Genomic DNA, 21,029 nt, shown 5'->3' with positions numbered 1-21,029 from the left:
AATATTAGCACAGCAGCCCTCTAAGCCTTGCGCTGGCTGGATTTGCCACCCCCTAATGAAAGCACCGGCGTTCCAGTAAGGGATCAGCGTTTCCTGGGAGATTCCTAGCATCAAAGGCAATTTTGTCTTCCGTGGCATCTCCCTGGATAAGTGCCTGAAACTGAAGCAGTTCTTTACATTCAGTGATTTTTAGTTGTCCAGGGACTCATTCAGCATCCTCTTAACAATGTGCATAGAAAGGGTAGCACTAGATTTGTCAGTAAGGCTTAACATGGGCATGAAAGAGGAGGGAATGAGAGCTGTGGAGGAGCAGACGGATGGACAGATTAACACCCAGACTAGCCTGGAAGCCGAGGAGCAGCAGCAGCATGAATGTTCCTGAACGTGTCGGAGGGAGCAGCAAAGCTGCTAACCCAGAGGAAGAGACTTCCATGCGAGTATCAGGTACGACTGAGAACCCCTTCCCCTGTCCTCAGCACTCGCCACACAATAGTTATTTGCTTACACTTCTCCGTTTGGGTTCTTGTAAGGACATTAGGAAAAGTGGACTTGTTCTATAAAATGTATTGAACACAAGTAGTTATCAGTTATATTAGACTTAGAGAATGATGCTTTTTTTTTAATTTCTGGTTCTTGAATGCAGGGGTCACAAGATTGCATCGCATCCATCTTCTAAGGTCCACATTCCCTACCCCATCCTCACTGCCCAGACTGCGCCATCAGAAGGGCACATGGCCTGCCTGACATAGAGAGACTCAAGGAGGAAAAGACATAGGGCTCAATTTTCAAAGGCTTTAGGCTCCTAAATTGGCCCTTTTGAAATTTACTAGGGCTGAGTCCCTACATTTTGGCCCCTGATTTCACGAGGCCGCTAAATTTAAGATCCTAAATAGTGAGTGCTTGTGGGGGCCTAGTTAGGTTGGGGAAAGAAAGTTAGGAGCTGAGCACTGTAGGCTTATGTTTAGGTCCCTAAATGTAAGGCAATTGTCAGCTAAAGGGTTAGGGGCCTAACTTAGGTGTCTAAATATAGGAACTTGGGCAGATTTTCAAAAGGTTACGCGCACTGGGCCTATTTTAAAAAGGTCCAGTGACGCACGTAAAGCCCTGAGGCTTGCAAAAAAGGTTGGGGGCGCAGTCAGAGGCTCCTGGCACACGGCCATTTGTGCTGTGCCGGGGATCGCGCGCCGGCAGTTGGCCGGTGCGCACAACTTCAGCCCCAGGGCTGAAGTAAGTTTTAAAATAAAAGAAAAAAGAAGAAAAAGGTAGGGGAGAAAGGGCAGGGGACGTAGGGGAAGGGAAGGTGGACTGGGGGGTAGGGAACGGGGAAGGCAGCGCGGGCTCGGCGTGCACAATTATGCACCCCCTTGTGCGAGCCGACCCCTGATTTTATAACAAGCGCGCGCACGTTATAAAATCGGGCGTACATGTGCATGCGCCGGGTAGCACGCGCGCACATTATAAAATCGGGCGTACATGTGCGCGCGCCGGGTAGCACGCGCGCACGTTATAAAATCAGGCATACATGTGCGCGCGCCGGGTAGCACTCGCGCACGTTATAAAATCGGGCGTACATGTACGCGTGCCGGGTAGCACGCGTGCACGTTATAAAATCAGGCGTACATGTACGCGTGCCGGGTAGCACACACGCACGTTATAAAATCAGGCATATGTGCACGCGCCGGGTAGCACTCGCGCACGTTATAAAATCGGGCGTACATGTGCACATGCCGGGTAGCACTCGCACACGTTATAAAATCGGGCATACATGTGCACGCGCCGGGTAGCACTCGCGCACGTTATAAAATTGGGCGTACATGTGCGCGCGCCGGGTAGCACGCGTGCACGTTATAAAATCGGGCGTACATGTGCGCGCGCCGGGTAGCACTCGCGCACGTTATAAAATCGGGCGTACATGTGCGCGCGCCGGGTAGCACTCGCGCACGTTATAAAATCGGGCGTATGTGCGAGCGCTGGGTAGCACACGAACGTTATAAAATCGGGCGTACATGTGCGAGCGCTGGGTAGCACACGCACATTATAAAATCAGGCATACATGTGCGAGCTCCGAGTAGCACTCTCGCACGTTATAAAATCAGGAGTACATGTGCGAGCTCCGAGTAGCACTCTCGCACGTTATAAAATCAGGCGTACATGTGCGCGCGCCGGGTAGCACTCTCGCACGTTATAAAATCAGGTGTATGTGCGAGCGCCGGGTAGCACTCTCGCACGTTATAAAATCAGGAGTACATGTGCGAGCTCCGAGTAGCACTCTCGCACGTTATAAAATCAGGCGTACATGTGCGAGCGCTGGGTAGCACTCTCGCACGTTATAAAATCAGGCGTATGTGCGAGCGCCGGGTAGCACTCTCGCACGTTATAAAATCAGGAGTACATGTGCGAGCTCCGAGTAGCACTCTCGCACGTTATAAAATCAGGCGTACATGTGCGCGCGCCGGGTAGCACTCTCGCACGTTATAAAATCAGGAGTACGTGTGCGAGCTCCGAGTAGCACTCTCGCACGTTATAAAATCAGGCGTACATGTGCGCGTGCCGGGTAGCACTCTCGCACGTTATAAAATCAGGAGTACGTGTGCGAGCTCCGAGTAGCACTCTCGCACGTTATAAAATCAGGCGTACATGTGCGAGCGCCAGGTAGCACTCGCACATCGCCCACGCGCAGGTTTGAAAATTCACCCCTCAGCTTTTCTGAATATTGGCCCCATACTTTTTAGAAGGAAGAACGGATATAATACAAACATTCAAATATCTAGCAGGCTTCAGTAAAGTACCAGAGTGTAGAAGTTTTAATAGAATGAAAAACTTAAGGACAAGAGGTCAGGATGTGAAGCTGAAAAGAGAGAAATTAAAAGGAAGCTTGAGAAAATATTTTTACATTGAGCACATGGAGGACGCTTGGAAGAGACTTCCCGTGGAGGTGGAGGGACCTGCATGGTTAGTGGACAGGGATTGGAGGAAAGAAGAGATCAGAAATGCTGACATCCTGAATGTTTCTACGTATTGACGCGCCATCACTGCTCAAGAAATCAGGATGGCACTAAAAAGCTGGTGTTCCCTTACTGTAAGCTGGATGGGACATAGTGCAACCATCAAGATGACTTTTCTGTTTCCAACGTTCCCTATCCTGGTCAATTTTTCCAAAATTTAAATTAAATGATGAACCAATTCATTTGGAGAAACAGAAGGGCTAGATTTAAGAGGCTCTAGATGCCCATATTACAGGCAGATGGACAAGTTGCCCCAACATTTTTATATTTCAGGGAATAGTATTGCAATCTGTGAAATAGATGTAGCTCAACTGATATAGGCAGGTTGGGTCTTAATGGAGGAAATATTTAAGCACTCTGGGTCTTTTTTTTGGAGTTGTTGGAGTCTAGATTTGAGCTACAGCAGAAGTTCTTGCTATGATAAAAGTCACCTGTTTTTGTTTTTTTTTGTTTGGTTTTTAGTTGAAATTTGTTTATTGATTCTGAAATAATGATTTACAGTAAATAACCATATGTGACACTTTGGCTTACTGACAAGTTCTGTTTCATTTCTCCGTACACTCAGTGTTTCCTTCCCTGCCCTCCTGTCACATATGGGCTTATATACCTTAAGCTCTGTTTGAAGCCCTCTTCAGTTCGATCTTTATTATCATCTTGTTTCCATACGGAGGCAACTAGAAGATATTTGAAGTAGCAGAAATACAGAAAACAGAGAAGCTACAAGTTCAGCATCACTTTCCAAACCAAAGGCGAAGGTGAATCTGTAATGTTTTCCCATCCTGCCATCCAGGCTTCTTGTTTATTAAAAGGTAGTGGTTTTGCAGTTATTTATTTTTATTTAAAAGTTTTATATACCGCACAGTGAGGTAGGGATCTATCCGTCTAGGCGGTTTACAAATTAAAACATACATAAATTGAAACCATACACAAAATGACAATGAATATTCAAAAGTTAAAAATTTAACCATTCTAGTTTCCCATTGAGCTAATGTTGGCGGTTCTTTAGCTATCCAGCTTGCTAGGGTCATTTTCTTTGCAATTAACCCTCCTTTATCTATAAACAATCTTTGTTTGGCATCCACTGTAAGATGCGCATCGTCATAGAGGCCAAGGAGCCAAATTCTTGAATTACCCCTGAGAGGTACATTCAGGTGTTTGGAGCACAATGAGCCAACCTCTTTCCAGAATCTTGACTTTTAGGACAACTCCAAAACCCATGTACATAATCACCTATCTCATCATCACATTTAAGGCACTTAGCTTTATATGCTCATTCTCGGGATAAGTAGATTTGCCACAAGAACTTGTATTGTGTTTCCCTTAACATCACTTTTATCGTAATTTCACAAATGCATTTAAAACAGAATTCCAAATCCCTATGCATTAATTTGAACTCTGTCCATCTGGATAGTATCTCTGGGTACCTCTCCCGGGTTTCCAATTTGGCTAACGCCTTAGAATACTTAGCACATGATGATGTCCTCTTCTTTTCCCCTAAAAGAACCTGTTTCATTTTTCCACTTGTCCCTAAATACAAGTTGACTTTAGGTAATTATGTGATATAGTGCCTCAACTGTAAATGTGCAAAAAATCCTTATGTGGTAAGTGAAATTGGTTCTGTAAATCTTGGAAGCTATGAATTGTAATGGAGTTGTCAATAAAGAGTTTTTGTATACACTTAAGATCTTTCTTTTGCCATTCTTAAAATACCTTATTCTCATCCCCTGGGGGGAACTGCACCAGTGTACACAGCAGGGACCAAGCCTTCCTACCTGAAGACACAGCTAAATGAGATTTAAGGTCCTGCAGAAGTTCTCTCTCCTCTCTCCATATTAGAGAGGAGAACATCCTGGGTCCCAACCAGCTGTGAAAATGCTCATGAGGAGAGACATGGGAAGTCCTGTGGGAAATTATTTTAAGCAGGAATTAGCTTGCGGAAGAATATTGTACTGCGAAAGAAAGGAATGAAGCAGAGAAATCATTCATAAGAACATAAGAACCTGCCATACTGGGTCAGACCAAGGGTCCATCAAGCCCAGCATCCTGTTTCCAACAGTGGCCAATTCAGGCCATAAGAACCTGGCAAGTACCCAAAAACTAAGGGGTAGATTTTCAAAAACCGCGAATAGGCGTACTTTTGTTGGCGCTCCAGGCGCAAACAAAAGTACGCTGGATTTCAGCGGATACGCGTGTAGCCGCGCGTATCCGCTGAAATCCGGGATCGGCGCGCGCAAGCCTATCGATTTCGTATAGCCGGCGCGCGCCGAGCTGCGCAGCCTACCCCCGTTCCCTCCAAGGCCACTCCGAAATCGGAGCGGCCTTGGAGGGAACTTTCTTTTGCCCTCCTCTCACCTTCCCCTCCCTTCCCCTACCTAACCCACCCGCCCGGCCCTGTCTAAACCCCCCCCCTTACCTTTGTTGGGGGATTTACGCCTCCTGGAGGGAGAAGTAAATCCCCGCGCGCCAGCAGGCCGCTAGCGCGCCAGGATGCAATCTGGGGGCGGGTCCGGAGGGCGCGGCCACGCCCCGGGCCGTAGCCATGCCCCTGGGCCCACTCCCGGAACGCTCCTGACACGCCCTGAAAACGCCGCGCGGTTCGGGCCCGCCCCCGACACGCCCCCTCCGAAAACCCCGGGACTTACGCGAGTCCCGGGGCTCTGCGCGCGCTGGTAGGCCTATGTAAAATAGGCCTACCGGCGCGCAGGGCCCTGCTCGCCTAAATCCGCCCGGATTTGGGCGAGCAGGGCTCTTAAAATCCGCCCCTAAGTCTATTCCATGTAACCATTGCTAATGGCAGTGGCTATTCTCTAAGCCTCGGAGGGAACAGGCAGCTCGCGCTGGGCTCGGCGCACGCAGGTTGCACAAATGTGCACCCCCTTGCGCACGCCGACCCCGGATTTTATAAGATACGCGTGGCTACGCGCGTATCTTATAAAATCCAGCGTACTTTTGTTCGCGCCTGGTGCGCGAACAAAAGTACGCAATCGCGCAAGTATTTAAAATCTACCCCTTATTTCCATGCAGCTAGAAATGTGCAAAACTACTTAAAAGTCCAGCAAAATCTACTGCTTTCTGAAAGGTTTGTGGAGGACATTTTTTGGATTTTTTATTTGAATCCTGATAAAATCTGCGGAAGTCCTAAATGAATTTTATAGGCAACTGAACCTATGTTTTAAAAATAGGTTTGCAAAGTAATGCAGTGAGTTCTGCAGATTTGTCTTTAGAAGAAGTTCCTAGATCCTGTTGCCTTCTCTGTGGGTTTTGGGTCAGTGTTTGGGAGCTGCTGGTTCTGCTCTGCACCTGTTGGGGGGGTTTCCTGCTGCACTGCCCCTGCGTGGCTGCTGGGGGAGTTGGGCAAAGCCTTAGTCGGTGCTGCTTATCTTGACGGGGATGCTCTTTGCTTGGAGCTGCAGAGCCGGCGATTAAAGAGACAGGAAGCCGGGAACAGACCGGCGATAGAGAACAGGGGGTCGGGGGTAACCTGAGCCTCTCCTCGTCGCATTTGGCCGGTGCCCCCCGCCCTGCATGTGCTGGCAGCTCCCTGGGACACCATATAAAGGCGGGCGAGCCGAGCTGCAGAAGGAGCCGGGAGCATGAGCTCAGCAGGGTCCGCCGCAGAATCCGGAGCCGCAGAATCCGCAGCCCCCAAGCAGAGGCCGAAAACGGTGAGCGCTGCCCGGCCCAAGTGACACCGCCTCCCTCCCACGCACATCTCCGGCCCGGGCTTTGCAGTCTGGGACGGAGATGCGCATGGTGCATGCTGCGGAAATCTCCCAGCTCTCACGCAAGCCAGCCCTGCCTTTCCAGCCAGATTGTCCCTAAACATATTGGTGGCGTTCAAATACGTGATTGTGGGCTGCCACGTTGCCTCCTGCTGACCTAAAGCAGGGAACCTCCATTCTGCCCCGAGGGGTCACGACTTAATCCGTTTTTCGGTGAGGAGACGGATATCATTGTCCGCTCAGCTGATGCAGCTTTGCGCGCTTTTCCATAGTGATTTGGGTCATTTTTCTGGTAGAAATCCTTACCGATGAAAACAGTGGTTTACTGGGGTAATACTTTGGCGGGTGAAAGATGCCTGTAATGGATCAGAAAGCTGTGGGTAAGGGTCACTGTTACTCAGACACTGACCTCCGGAGAAACTTCTGCAGAATCAGCTACCCAGGGTTCAAGAAATATTATTTTCCTTATCTCCGAGATCAGGTCTGAACTTGAATATGATCCTGGGAAACTGTCGGTCACCTCCGTCTGCTTGTTACTGCCCTGAACCCAGCTGGCCCTGTCCATTTATTCTGCTCTGCTTCTGATTTTAGAGCCAAAATAATCAGATGGCAGAGTAAAATGCTCTGGAGAAGCAAGGATTGCAGGTTGGGAGAAATAGACTGCAAAGTGAAAGAGAGAGTGTGAGACTGCAGAATGGGAGAAAAAGAGCAAGAGACTGCAGGCTGGGAGAAATAGACCGCAAAGTGAAAGAGAGAGTGTGAGACTGCAGAATGAGAGACTGCAGAATGGGAGAAATAGACCGCAAAGTGAAAGAGAGAGCGTGAGACTGCAGAATGGGAGAAAAAGAGCAAGAGATGAAGGCTGGGAGAAATAGACTGCAGAGTGAGATACAGGGCAAGAGACAGCAGGATATGAGAAATAGATTGGGAGGAGGTATAGAGAGTATGAGACTGCAGTGTGAGAGAAAAAGAGCAAGAGATGAAGGCTGGGAGAAATAGACTGCAGAGTGAGAGAGAGAGAGACTGCAGGATAGGTGAAATAGATTGGGAGGTATAAAGATCATGAGACTGCAGAATGAGAGACTGCAGGCTGAGAGAAATACACTGCAGAGTGTGTGAGAGAGATAGCAAGGCAGCAGAAATAGACTGGGAGGTATACAGAACGCGAGACTGCAGCATGAGAGACTGCAGAATGAGAGATAAAAGCAAGAGACTGCAGACTGGGAGAAATAGACTGCAGAGAGAAAAAGAGATTGCAGGATAGGAGAAATAGGGATGTATAGAGAGTGCGAGACTGCAGTGTGAGAGGCTGTAGAATGAGAGAAAAAGAGCAAGAGACAGCAGGATAGGAGAAATTGATTGGGTGGTTTAGAGAGCCTGAGACTGCAGAATGAGAGACTGCAGAATGGGAGAAATAGACTGGGAGAAATAGACTGTAAACTGAGAGACTGCAGGATAGGAGAAATAGATTGGGAGGTATAGAGAACACGAGACTGCAGAATGAGAGACTGCAGGCTGGAAGAAATAGACTACAGAGTGTGAGAGCGAGAGACAGCGAGATAGAAGAAATAGACTGTGAGGTATAGAGAGTGTGAGATTGCAGCATGAGAGAATGCAGACTTAGAGAAATAGATGGCAGAATGAGAGAAAAAGAGTGAGACTGCAGGGTAGGAGAAATAGTTTGGGTGGTATAGAGAATGTGAGACTGCAGAGTGTGAGAAAGAGCAAGATAGCACAAATAGATTGTGAGATATAGAGAGCATGATTCTGCAGAATGAGAGACTGCAGGCTGAGAGAGAGAGACTGCAAGATAGCACAAATAGATTGTGAGATACAGAGAGCATGATTCTGCAGAATGAGAGACTGCAGGCTGAGAGAGAGAGACTGCAAGAAAGGAGAAATAGATTGTGAGACATAGAGAGCATGATTCTGCAGAATGAGAGACTGCAGGCTGAGAGAGGGACTGAGAGAAAGAGAGAATGCAGAGTGAGAGAGAGAGACTGCAGGATAGGAGAAATAGATTAGGAGGTATAGAAAGCACAAAACTGAAGAGTGAGAGACTGCAGGCTGAGAGAGAGAATGAGAGAAAGAGAGAATGCAGAGTGAGAGAGAGAGAAAGAGAGAGAGAGACTGCAGGATAGGAGAAATAGATTAGGAGGTATAGAAAGCACAAGACTGCAGGCTGACAGAAATAGACTGCAGCCTGAGAAAGAGAGAGAGAGAAAAATTGGCAACAGGGAGGGAAGGAGAAAGATTGTAGAGTTAGACGTAGAGAGAGTGCCTGCAGGTTGGGAGGGAGATTTTATATATATATATATATATATATATATATATATATATATATATATATATATATATACCTAGTTCAGTCTTATATGGTACAATAAGCTCTTGTTTTTTAGTCTTGTGGAAACAAGATCTGACTACTAACAAGTATTTCTGGCATCAGCCTGAGAAATAATCTCTGGCACTGATAGAAGAAATACTTTAACAATAACCTCCCCCTTCCTGGGTTCCCTCCATATCTCTTCCCCTTCCTCCCATTCTCCTTTTTTGCGGTGTTATTTTATTACATTGTTTAATTGCATTTCCAAATAGCTCATAATAAATTAGAAATGATCAAATAGATCAATGCATCAGTGATTACAGTTTATTGAAAAGTCACACAAAGATCATTAAAATAATTTAGCAATCTAACCCATATAACCTTTTTAGAATTTTGATGCCACACACATAGCTCACAATCCTTAACTTCCTAGAGACAGGTGAGGGAGAGCTCCTGCCCTGGGACAAGGATTAAAGGTATTAGGGGAAGGTGAGGGAGAGCTCCTGCCTGGGACATGGATTATAAAGGTATTAGGGGAAGGTGAGGGAGAGCTCCTGCCTGGGACATGGATTATAAAGGTATTAGGGGAAGGTGAGGGAGAGCTCCTGCCTGGGACATGGATTATAAAGGTATTAGGGGAAGGTGAGGGAGAGCTCCTGCCTGGGACATGGATTATAAAGGTATTAGGGGAAGGTGAGGGAGAGCTCCTGCCTGGGACATGGATTATAAAGGTATTAGGGGAAGGTGAAGGAGAGCTCCTGCCTGGGACATGGATTATAAAGGCATTAGGGGAAGGTGAGGGAGAGCTCCTGCCTGGCACATGGATTATAAAGGCATTAGGGGAAGGTGAGGGAGAGCTCCTGCCTGGGACATGGATTATAAAGGCATTAGGGGAAGGTGAGGGAGAGCTCCTGCCTGGGACATGGATTATAAAGGTATTAGGGGAAGGTGAGGGAGAGCTCCTGCCTGGGACATGGATTATAAAGGTATTAGGGGAAGGTGAGGGAGAGCTCCTGCCTGGGACATGGATAATAAAGGTATTAGGGAAGGTAAGGGAGAGCTCCTGCCTGGGCATGGATTATAAAGGTACTTATTTATTTAATGGTTTTATATACTGACATTCATCAAAATATCACATCGGTTAACAGTAAAACAGTAAACTACGCTTAAGATGCATTTGACATGAAACAGGCGAGAAAATATCTTACTAGATAAACGAAGCTTGACCGACGTGCCGCAAATGCGCAGTAGAGACCAGCTCTACCGCGCATGTGCGGGCGAGCACGTCGGTCTGAGCCAGCGTCAGAAAGAAAAAAAATGGCAGCGTCCAGTGGCAGCAGCGGGCGGCGACGGCGGTAGCGAGCGGCGGCGGTACCGGCAGTGGGCGGTAGCGAGCGGCGGCGGCGGTAGTGAGCGGCGACGGCGGTAGCGGCGACGGCGGTAGCGGGCGGCGTCCAGTGGCAGCAGCGGGCGGCGACGGCGGTAGCGAGCAGCGGCGGTACCGGTAGCGAGCGGCGGCGGTACCGGTAGCGGGCGGTGGTAGCGGCCAGTAGCGAGGGAGGGAGAAGAGAGAGAGAGGGAGGGACGGACTGAGTGGGAGGGAGGGACGGAGAGAGAGAGTGGGAGGGAGTGACTGAGTGAGAGGGAGGGACTGAGTGGGAGGGAGGGATTGAGTGAGGGGGAGGGACTGAGTGAGAGGGAGGGAGTGGGACTGAGTGAGAGGGAGTGGGACTGAGGGAGGGAGTGGGACTGGGAGAGAGAGGGAGAGAGTGGGACTGAGGGAGAGTGAGTGGGACTGAGTGAGAGGGAGGGAGGGAGGGAGAGAGGGGGGAGGGAGTGACTGAGTGGGAGGGAGGGATTGAGTGAGGGGGAGGGACTGGGGGGGAGGGACTGAGTGAGAGGGAGGGGGGACTGAGTGAGAGGGAGGGAGTGGGACTGAGGGAGGGAGTGGGACTGAGGGAGAGAGAGGGAGGGAGGGAGTGGGACTGAGGGAGAGGACGGAGGGAGTGGGACTGAGTGAGAGTGAGTGGGACTGAGTGAGTGAGAGGGAGGGAGAGAGGGGAGAGGGAGTGAGTGAGACTGAGTGGGAGGGAGGGACTGAGTGAGAGGAGAGGGAGGGTGGGGAGGAGTGGGTGAGGGGGGGAGGAGTGGGTGAGGGAGGGAGGGAGGGAGGTAGGGGGTGGTGAAGAGTGAGGGGAGAGAGAATGAGGGGGAGGTGAGAGACAGAGGGATGTAGCCCGTTTTAACGGGCTTAACGGCTTGTATGCATTATAAACTATGCTTAAATTGCGTTGTGAACTATATACATTGCACTACAAAAACTATATACATTGCAGATATTGTATACATTGCACTACAAGTACTAATAAGATTGCTTCAAGTATATTGAGAATGCTTAAATAATACAGAGGACGGTTATCAATTGCTTGCTTCCATTATACTGCAGGAATTGGGAGGATTGAACATGATACATGGAAATCAACTCAAAGAGATGAATGGGAATGGTGAACATGTATCACGGAAATAGAATTAAGGAAGAGCATTGAGGAAAGGGACAGTGGGGGAGTTGGGTGATTAAGGTATAGGGTGAATAGACTGAGTGATGAGTGGGTGATGTTAGGTGTAAGCTTTTGTGGGTGCTGTTAGGTGTAAGCTGGAAACTGGGTGTAAGCTGGGTAGTGTTAGGTGTAAGCTTTCATGAACAGCCACGTCTTACGTTTCTGCTTGAACATTTTTTTGGCGGTCCTCCTGGCGTAGCTCAGCTGGCATTGTATTCCAAAGGGCGAGGCCGGCTACGGAGAGCTCACGTGCTCTTGTGGAGGCCAGGTTGGTGTATTTGGGGGAGGGTGTATGAATGGTAGCAAGGTATTGGTGGCTGGTAGGTTTAGTTGACTTGTGGAGTATCAATGAATCGTTGAACCAATTCATCTCAGGATTGAGGAGTGCCTTATGATTGATAGAGAGGGTCTTATATTGGATTCAGGATGCAATTGGGAGCATAAGAACATAAGAAAATGCCATACTGGGTCAGACCAAGGGTCCATCAAGCCCAGCATCCTGTTTCCAACAGTGGCCAATCCAGGCCATAAGAACCTGGCAAGTACCCAAAAACTAAGTCTATTCCATGTAACCATTGCTAATGGCAGTGGCTATTCTCTAAGTGAACTTAATAGCAGGTAATGGACTTCTCCTCCTTTAGTACTGGTGTAATGTGTTCGTTTCTGCGCGTGTTAGTGAGGATCTGGGCAGCTGTGTTTTGTAGTATTTGGAGAGGGTGGATGGAGTTTTTCTGTAAGCCTAGGAGGAGTGAATTACAATAATCGAGTTTAGAAAATATTGTAGTTTGAAGTACTGTACGAAAATCCGGAGGGTGGAGTAAGGGTCTTAATTTCTTAAGTGTGTGCAATTTAAAGAAACACTCTTTTAACGTGATGTTGATGAATTTCTTGAGGTTGATGTGCTTATCAAGGATGACCCCTAGGTCCTGTACCTGTTGAGAGAATGGGATTGGTGGTGATAGAGGGTGAAGCAGGGGAAGGGGGTTAGGGTGACTTTGGGGTGAGATAAGTAGGGATGTGAATCGTGTTTTGACGATTTAAAAAAATCGTCAGATATTTTTTAAATCGTCAAAAATCGTTAGAGTCGCGATACAATAGAAATTCCCCCGATTTATCGTGAAAAATCGTAAATCGGGGGAGGGGGAGGGCGGGAAAACTGGCACACCAAAACAACCCCTAAACCCACCCCGACCCTTTAAAATGAATCCCCCACCCCCCGAACCCCCCCAAAATGTTTTAAATTACCTGGTGGTCCAGTGGGGGGGTCCCGGCGCGATCTCCCACTCTCGGGCCATCGGCGCCATTTTGGCTGCCACTAAAAAAATGGCGCCGATGGCCCGATAAAAAAAAAACCCCACCCGACCCTTTAAATTGACCCCCTTAGCCTCCCCCACCCTCCTGACCCCCCCCCCCAAAAAACCTTTTAAAATTACCTGGTGGTCCAGTGGGGGCGCAGGGAGCAATCTCCCACTCTTGGGCCATCTGCGCCATTTTTATTAACGCAGCCAATGGCCCGAGAGCGGGAGATCGCTCCCCGCATCCCCACTGGACCACCAGGTAATTTTAAAATGGTTTTTGGGGGTTCAGGAGGGTGGGGGAGGGTTTTTTGTTTTCGGATCGGGCGCAGCCGATAAAAAAAAATTTGAGCCGGACGATAAAAATTTTAAGATTTTGAATCGGAACCGGAACCGATCAGATTCCGGTTCTGATTCACATCTCTAGAGATAAGCATAATTTCGGTTTTTGCAGTGTTCAGGGCAAGGCGAATGTTGGTTAGGAGCTTGTTAATTGAAAGTAGAGTGGATTTCCAGATGTTCATGGCATTAGGAAGTGTGTCAGATACTGGAATAAGTATCTGCACGTTGTCTGCATAGATATAGTGGGGAAGCTTGAGGTTGGATAGGAGGTGACAGAGTGGTAGGATGTAAATGTTGAAGAGGGTGGAAGACAGGGATAACCTTGTGGGACTCCTTGGTCGAGGGGTATTGCTTTGGACTCATGGTTTTCGATTTTAACTTTGAAGTTTCGATTACTGAGATAGGAATTAATCCAGTTGTGGGCAACACCTGTTATTCCAATTTCATTTAGTCGCTGCAGGAGGATATTGTGGCTGATGGTGTCAAATGCTGAGGATATGTCTAGGAAGGCTAAGATATAAGATTGACCTTTGTCAAGGCCTTTAATAAGTTGGTCTGAAAGGGAAAGGAGGAGGGTTTCCGTGCTATGGAATTTCTGGAATCCGTACTGTGAGGGGGCAAGGAGTTGATTGTCATCAAGGTATTCTGTGAGTTGCTTATTGATTGTTTTTTCAAGGATTTTTGAGATGAACGAGAAAGTGAGGGAGAGTCCTGCCTGAGACAAGGGTTGAAGGTATTACAAGTTGCAGAATATTCATGTGTGTACCTTGGATAAAATACCTCACTCTCTCTCCAGCCAAAGCCGCAAAATGCAATAACCATTGCAGTGTCTTCACTAGCATTGTTCCGAATGGAGGAGGAACAGAAAATTTACAAGGAGCAGGGACTTGAGGCATATGTGAGTTATCAGCTGGAGCACGAAAATCAGCCCTTCAAACCAGGTGCAGCCTTCCCTTTTGTCAAGGTACTAAAACTCATTTCTGTTTTTCATGGCTTTGTGCCTACAAGAGACCAAAATCAGGATTAGCCTGGTTTAGTCTTGATGGCACATAGCCAGGTGGTAACGTATTCCTCACCTTGAGGAGGTGGATGAGCCAAATAGAGGTGACCACCCTAGGTCCCACCCCTGAATTCCCCGGTCCTGCATCCTCCTAAGGTCAGCCCTGTCTCATCCTGTGTCTGTCTGCAAAGTCCCCTTCATCTAACAGGCCCATGGTTTCTTAAATTCTCTTAGGATTTCTATCTCTACGGGAATAGCTGGCTAAGAGCTAGGATGCTGCTTCTCCTGCTGATGATGCTTCTGAGCAAACATGAGAAATGCAATGCTGGGTCAGACCAAGGTCCGTCTAGCCCAGCATCCCACCTCAGACAGTGGCCAGTCCGGCCCCCCAAAAGTAGATCTATTTCCTGTTACTCACTCCTAGGAACAGCGAAGCCTGTCCCTAGTGTACCGGTCTAATAGTAGGACCCTGTACAATCTCCTCGCCTTCATCTGGATTGTGAGCAGAGAGAAAAAAATACTTTCTCTGATTTGTTTTCAATTTGCTGGCAGTTAATTTCATGAAGTGTCACCTTGTTTTAGTGTTATTTGCAGTAAATAACCGTCCTTATTTACCCGTTGTAACAAATCCCCTCTCAGCTGTTCCTTTTCTGCATAATTCCTAACATTATTTGACTGCCACTGCACACTGAGCTGAGGATTTGAAGGATTCTAAGATCTTTTTCCTAGATGGTGATTTCTAATAAGGAATCCAGCATTGTGTACCTGTAATTGGGTTACGTTTCCTGATATGCATCACTTTGCTGTTTTCCTCATTAAATGTCCCCGCCAGTTAGATGTCTCACTCTGCAGTTCCTCAATATCTGCTTCTGCTTTAACAATATTGAATAATTTTATGACATCTGCAAATATGATTGCCTTTCCCATTGTTCTCTTTTCCAGAACATTTATGAATATGTTAACAGTACAAATCCTAGTACAGGTCCCTGGGGCAAACAGAATGTTAGAAATTATTTGAAAAGGAAAAGAGAATGAAAGGGAAAATATCACAATCCACTTCCAGGCCAATGCAGAGAGGAGCAGTCAGAAGACCAATGACCTGCACCAGATATCCAGGCCAATGCAGAGAGGAGCAGTCAGAAGACCAATGACCTGCACCAGATATCCAGGCCAATGCAGAGAGGAGCAGTCAGAAGACCAATGACCTGCACCAGATATCCAGGCCAATGCAGAGAGGAGCAGTCAGAAGATCAATGACCTGCACCAGATATCCAGGCCAATGCAGAGAGGAGCAGTCAGAAGATCAATGACCTGCACCAGATATCCAGGCCAATGCAGAGAGGTGCAGTCAGAAGACCAATGACCTGCACCAGATATCCAGGCCAATGCAGAGAGGTGCAGTCAGAAGACCAATGACCTGCACCAGATATCCAGGCCAATGCAGAGAGGAGCAGTCAGAAGACCAATGACCTGCACCAGATATCCAGGCCAATGCAGAGGGGAGCAGTCAGAAGACCAATGACCTGCACCAGATATCCAGGCCAATGCAGAGAGGAGCAGTCAGAAGATCAATGACCTGCACCAGATATCCAGGCCAATGCAGAGAGGTGCAGTCAGAAGACCAATGACCTGCACCAGATATCCAGGCCAATGCAGAGAGGTGCAGTCAGAAGACCAATGACCTGCACCAGATATCCAGGTCAATGCAGAGAGGAGCAGTCAGAAGACCAATGACCTGCACCAGATATCCAGGCCAATGCAGAGAGGTGCAGTCAGAAGATCAATGACTGCACCAGATATCCAGGCCAATGCAGAGAGGTGCAGTCAGAAGACCAATGACCTGCACCAGATATCCAGGCCAATGCAGAGAGGAGCAGTCAGAAGACCAATGACCTGCACCAGATATCCAGGCCAATGCAGAGAGGTGCAGTCAGAAGATCAATGACCTGCACCAGATATCCAGGCCAATGCAGAGAGGTGCAGTCAGAAGATCAATGACCTGCACCAGATATCCAGGCCAATGCAGAGAGGAGCAGTCAGAAGACCAATGACCTGCACCAAATATCCAGGCCAATGCAGAGAGGTGCAGTCAGAAGATCAATGACCTGCACCAGATATCCAGGCCAATGCAGAGAGGTGCAGTCAGAAGATCAATGACCTGCACCAGATATCCAGGCCAATGCAGAGAGGTGCAGTCAGAAGATCAATGACCTGCACCAGATATCCAGGCCAATGCAGAGAGGAGCAGTCAGAAGACCAATGACCTGCACCAGATATCCAGGCCAATGCAGAGAGGTGCAGTCAGAAGACCAATGACCTGCACCAGATATCCAGCCATCTGGCAGCTGCTTCCCACTTCCAGATAGACTGATAAATCAGTTTTTAACTAGGTAAGTTCTGGTGGTGGCTGAAAACCAGCGCACAGTTTCTTAACATCCAGATTACTGCATCAGCCTGTTTGAGGATTATATGCAGCTCTGGTCACCCAACTCATAAAAAACATAGCAGACATTGAAGGGGATGGAAAAGCTCTCGTATGGGGAAGGGCTAAACAGGTTAGGGCTCTTTAGCTTGGAAAAGAGATGACTGAGAGGGTATTGAATGTAATCATGAGTGGGGTGGAACGGGTAAATAGGGAACGGTTATTTACCCTTTCAATCAATACTAGGACTAGGGGACACTCCATCAAACTAGCAGCCGGCAGATTTAAAACAAACTGTAGGACGTATTTTTCACTCAATGCACAATCAAGACATGGAATCTGTTGCCAGAGGATGTGGCTCGCATCCATAAATAGTTGTTAGCCAGGTAGTGCTTATCTTTGGGAGTCAGCAGCAAGATCTACTTTTTGGGAAGTACCTTATGGTGCGAGACAGGATACTGTGCTTGCTGGACATCAGTCTGACCCAGCAGGGCACATCTTAACTTCTTTTTCATGCCCTTGAGGTTTAGCGCTGTTACTGTCAGTGAATCTTTTCTCTTGCTCTGTACCACAGGCCTTGGAAGCAGTGAACACCCAGCTGCGGGAGATCTATCCTGAAAGTGAAGATCTCTTTGATATTGTTCTTGTCACAAATAATCATGCCCAGGTTGGCGTGCGTCTGATTAACACCATAAACCATTACAGTAAGTAACATTTCAGAAAGGTGTCCCTGCAGGCCAGAGATCCTGAGTCTGGAGCCCCTACAGAGGTACAAAGCTAGGGGTCCGATGACTGGGGCCTCTACAGAACCCACAGTCAAGATTTCTGAGCTTAGGTAGTCTGTCGACACCAAAGAAAGAGTATCTAGGATAGTACAAAGGAAATGCTGGTAGATTCCTGCTGCTCCCTGTGAAATGTCTGCGGGTTCCAGTGAATGCTTGGTACTGCAATCTCTCGTTATGTGACCCGCACTCCTGCTAATGAGGTGCATGTCCTCTTCTTCCTCGTCAGATCTTTTCATTGAGCGCTTCTGCATGACAGGGGGAAACAGTCCAATTGGTTATCTGAAGGCGTATCACACCAACCTTTACCTCTCTTCTGATTCCCAGAAAGTGCAGGAGGCGATTCATGAGGGTGAGGCTGTTACACTTAAGCCCTGCGAGAAGGGAGGCCCTTACTGCTCAGTCTGTCCTACATTTACATGACTGGACCTATGTGTAGTGTTCAGTGCAAGACACTTTTCCCACTTTCTGCTTCTTTATGGTAGGAATTGCAGCTGCCACAATCTTCAGCCCCAGCAAAGAGCTACAGGTGTGTGAACAGCAGCTTCGCGTGGCCTTTGACGGGGATGCCGTGCTCTTTTCTGATGAGTCTGAGCAGATTGTCAAAGCGCATGGACTCGACAAGTTTTTTGAGCATGAAAAAGCTTTTGAAAACAAACCTCTGGCTCAGGTATCAGCTCATGGCTGCTTCTCACACTCCCTGTATCCAGGCTTCCTTTCCATGTCCCCTCTGCTCCAGTACTTCCTTCATCCATGCTCCCTGCATCTGTATCCTCCCCAGTCCTGTGCTGTCTGCTCATGCTCCTTGCCCCTCTGCTCCTGTAATTCCTTCATCCATGCTCCCTGCATCTGTATCCTCCCCAGTCCTGTGCTGTCTGCTCATGCTCCTTGCCCCTCTGCTCCTGTAATTCCTTCATCCATGCTCCCTGCATCTGTATCCTCCCCAGTCCTGTGCTGTCTGCTCATGCTCCTTGCCCTCTGCCCTGTACTTCCTTCATCCATGCTCCCTGCATCTGTATCCTCCCCAGTCCTGTGCTGTCTGCTCATGCTCCTTGCCCCTCTGCTTCCTAACCTCTGGTCACTGGGTAGCTTTTGTTAGTAAAGTAGCACTACTAGAAAAAATGTTTTAGCAATAGCACTGGCAGTTAACAGAAACAAGTTCATTAACATTCCCCATTTCTTGTTCAGATTTATATTTAATTCTTGAGGTAATAATATATATATTTAAAACATTTGAAAGTTCCTCTGCATCAGCTATGCTCACCTCTAGGAACGTGTTCTGCTGAATCTCACTGAAGAAGTACACAGCCCTTACACTGAAGGGAATGGATATTTTCATATTATCATTTACATTTTGCTCTAAACCAGATCACCAGTTTACAAGAGATTATCTTTTAAGTGGGTGCCTGAGGGAATGGGAGATACAGGAGGACAATGCCCATCATTACAGCAGGCCTAGAATCTCGTTCTTGATTACCAGTTCATTAACTTAAGCCAGGGGTTCTCAACCCAGTCCTTGAGTTTTCAGGATAGCCACAATGAATATGCATCAGATTAGTTTGCATACAGTGGTGGCAGGTCATGCAAATTTATCTCATGCTTATTCGCTGTGGCTATCCTGACTGGTTATGTGTGACCTGAGCACTGGGCTGAGAACCGCTGCCCTACTAACCAGACTACTAGGGGCTACCTCAGGCAGCCCCACGCTCTTGATGAATATAAGAAATGGTACAGGCTAATCAGACCACTACAAACAGCTGAGGAGAGAAGCAAAGAGATTGGGGGCATGAGTGATTATGTGCACTTTTATCAAAGTAAATTGATCATATTCAAACTTTGGGCAAAGGTCAATCATGGTCCTGGAATGGACCTTATTGTAACTCCTCAAAATCGGATTGGTGGAAGGTTGAAAAGTGCTATAAAATTCTACCGTATGCATGGTTTTGTCTAACTGTGTAATAAATAAAATGTGTTTGATAAAGAAAGATAACAGAGGTAAGAATAAGTCTAAACGAGGAACCTGTACAATCAAGAAAGAGAAATTATTTTACTTCTGGGAGGGGCTGCCTCTGTTTCTTCTCTGGGGAGTGTAAGGTCCGGTGCAGGATGCGAAGTTTTGGAAAGATGAGAGATCTGTTTTTAACATATACTTTCCACACACAGGGGCCCTTAAAGTGCTTTTTGGAAGCTCTGGGGAAACTGCAGAAAAAGTTTTATTGCAAAGGTCTGAGGATGGAGTGCCCGATTCGTACCTACCTGGTGACCGCCCGCAGTGCTGCCAGTTCAGGTGCCCGGGCACTAAAGACGCTGCGAAGCTGGGGACTGGAGACAGATGAAGCCCTGTTCCTTGCCGGGGCCCCTAAGGGACCTCTACTGGAGAAAATTCGTCCACATATCTTCTTTGACGACCAGATGTTTCATGTGGAAGGAGCAAAAGAGATGGGGACCATAGCTGCACATGTGCCGTATGGTGTGGCCCAGAAATACCAGCGGACTGCGGAAGAGAAACCTGCAAAGAGCTTGGAATGAAACCACTCAGAAACCCTCCTCCACGCTACAAAAATCAATGCACCGCGCCTTGTGCATGTTAATGCTCACCTCCTCCCTCTCTCCGTCACTCAGCTCAGATAATCTCTTTCTACTCCCAGATACATCAGGTAGAAAATCATCACAGCAGGAGCTGAGTCCCAGCGCTTTCATTACACTGGAGTTCACATGGCCTTAGTTCTAGCACTTTTATCACAGCAGGAGCTGAGTCCCAGCGCTTTCATTACACTGGAGTTCACATGGCCTTAGTTCTAGCACTTTTATCACAGCAGGAGCTGAGTCCCAGCGCTTTCATTACACTGGAGTTCACATGGCCTTAGTTCTAGCACTTTTATCACAGCAGGAGCTGAGTCCCAGCGCTTTCATTACACTGGAGTTCACATGGCCTTAGTTCTAGCACTTTTATCACAGCAGGAGCTGAGTCCCAGCGCTTTCATTACACTGGAGTTCACATGGCCTTAGTTCTAGCACTTTTATCACAACAGGAGCTGAGTCCCAGCGCTTTCATTACACTGGAGTTCACATGGCCTTAGTTCTAGCACTTTTATCACAACAGGAGCTGAGTCCCAGCACTTTCATTTCACTCAAGTTCAAAACATGAGTTTTAGCACTTTAATCACAGGAAGAGTTGAATCCCTGCACTTTAATTAGAAAAGAAGTTGTTTGCCAGGACCTTTAGCACAGCAGGCGCTGTCCCTGCACTCTCATCCTAGCAGGAGCTTTGTGCATACAATCTGTGTGTGTTTGTGCACTATACATCTTGGGTTTATTAATCTCCTGTGTGCATTCTGTATGTATATCTGCGTGTATCTCCTGACTGTGTGAATGTGTAGCTGCATGCATGTCTATCTGCACTATGTATTTCCTCTGCACATGCGTGTGTATGCGGCTGCTGTGTGTATGGTAGAAATTATGCTTCCCTCTGGTGGTCACTTCTAAGCTGTGTGTCTATTATATACATGCATAGTGGGGGCAATTTTCTTGTTAGGAATTATTTGGAAAGGAACCGCAAATAAATTGTGAATATCGT

At 47.6% G+C, this 21,029-nt stretch overlaps 1 protein-coding gene across 3 annotated transcripts; it reads left to right on the top strand.

Annotated features, from left to right (window-relative positions):
* The first annotated feature begins 6,369 nt into the window (after nt 1-6,369).
* NT5C1A (5'-nucleotidase, cytosolic IA) lies at nt 6,370-21,029 on the top strand. Of its 3 annotated transcripts, none has more exons than XM_029571550.1 (6): nt 6,373-6,670; nt 14,045-14,212; nt 17,245-17,374; nt 17,682-17,804; nt 17,938-18,122; nt 19,616-21,029. In XM_029571550.1, the coding sequence occupies exons 1-6, from the start codon at nt 6,599-6,601 to the stop codon at nt 19,979-19,981; spliced, it is 1,044 nt and encodes a 347-aa protein (XP_029427410.1). In that variant the 5' UTR covers nt 6,373-6,598; the 3' UTR covers nt 19,982-21,029. The 3 variants fall into 3 exon arrangements, with proteins under 3 accessions (XP_029427412.1, XP_029427410.1, XP_029427411.1); XM_029571551.1 differs by lacking the exon at nt 6,373-6,670 and adding an exon at nt 6,749-6,940; XM_029571552.1 differs by lacking the exon at nt 14,045-14,212 and having other exon boundaries at nt 6,370-6,670.

This window comes from Rhinatrema bivittatum, chromosome 11 (assembly GCF_901001135.1).
Source record: "Rhinatrema bivittatum chromosome 11, aRhiBiv1.1, whole genome shotgun sequence".
In the NCBI taxonomy this organism is placed as follows: Eukaryota; Metazoa; Chordata; class Amphibia; order Gymnophiona; family Rhinatrematidae; genus Rhinatrema; species Rhinatrema bivittatum.
Note: the sequence above shows the minus strand (reverse complement) of the source record. Positions and strands in the feature narration are given on the sequence as shown.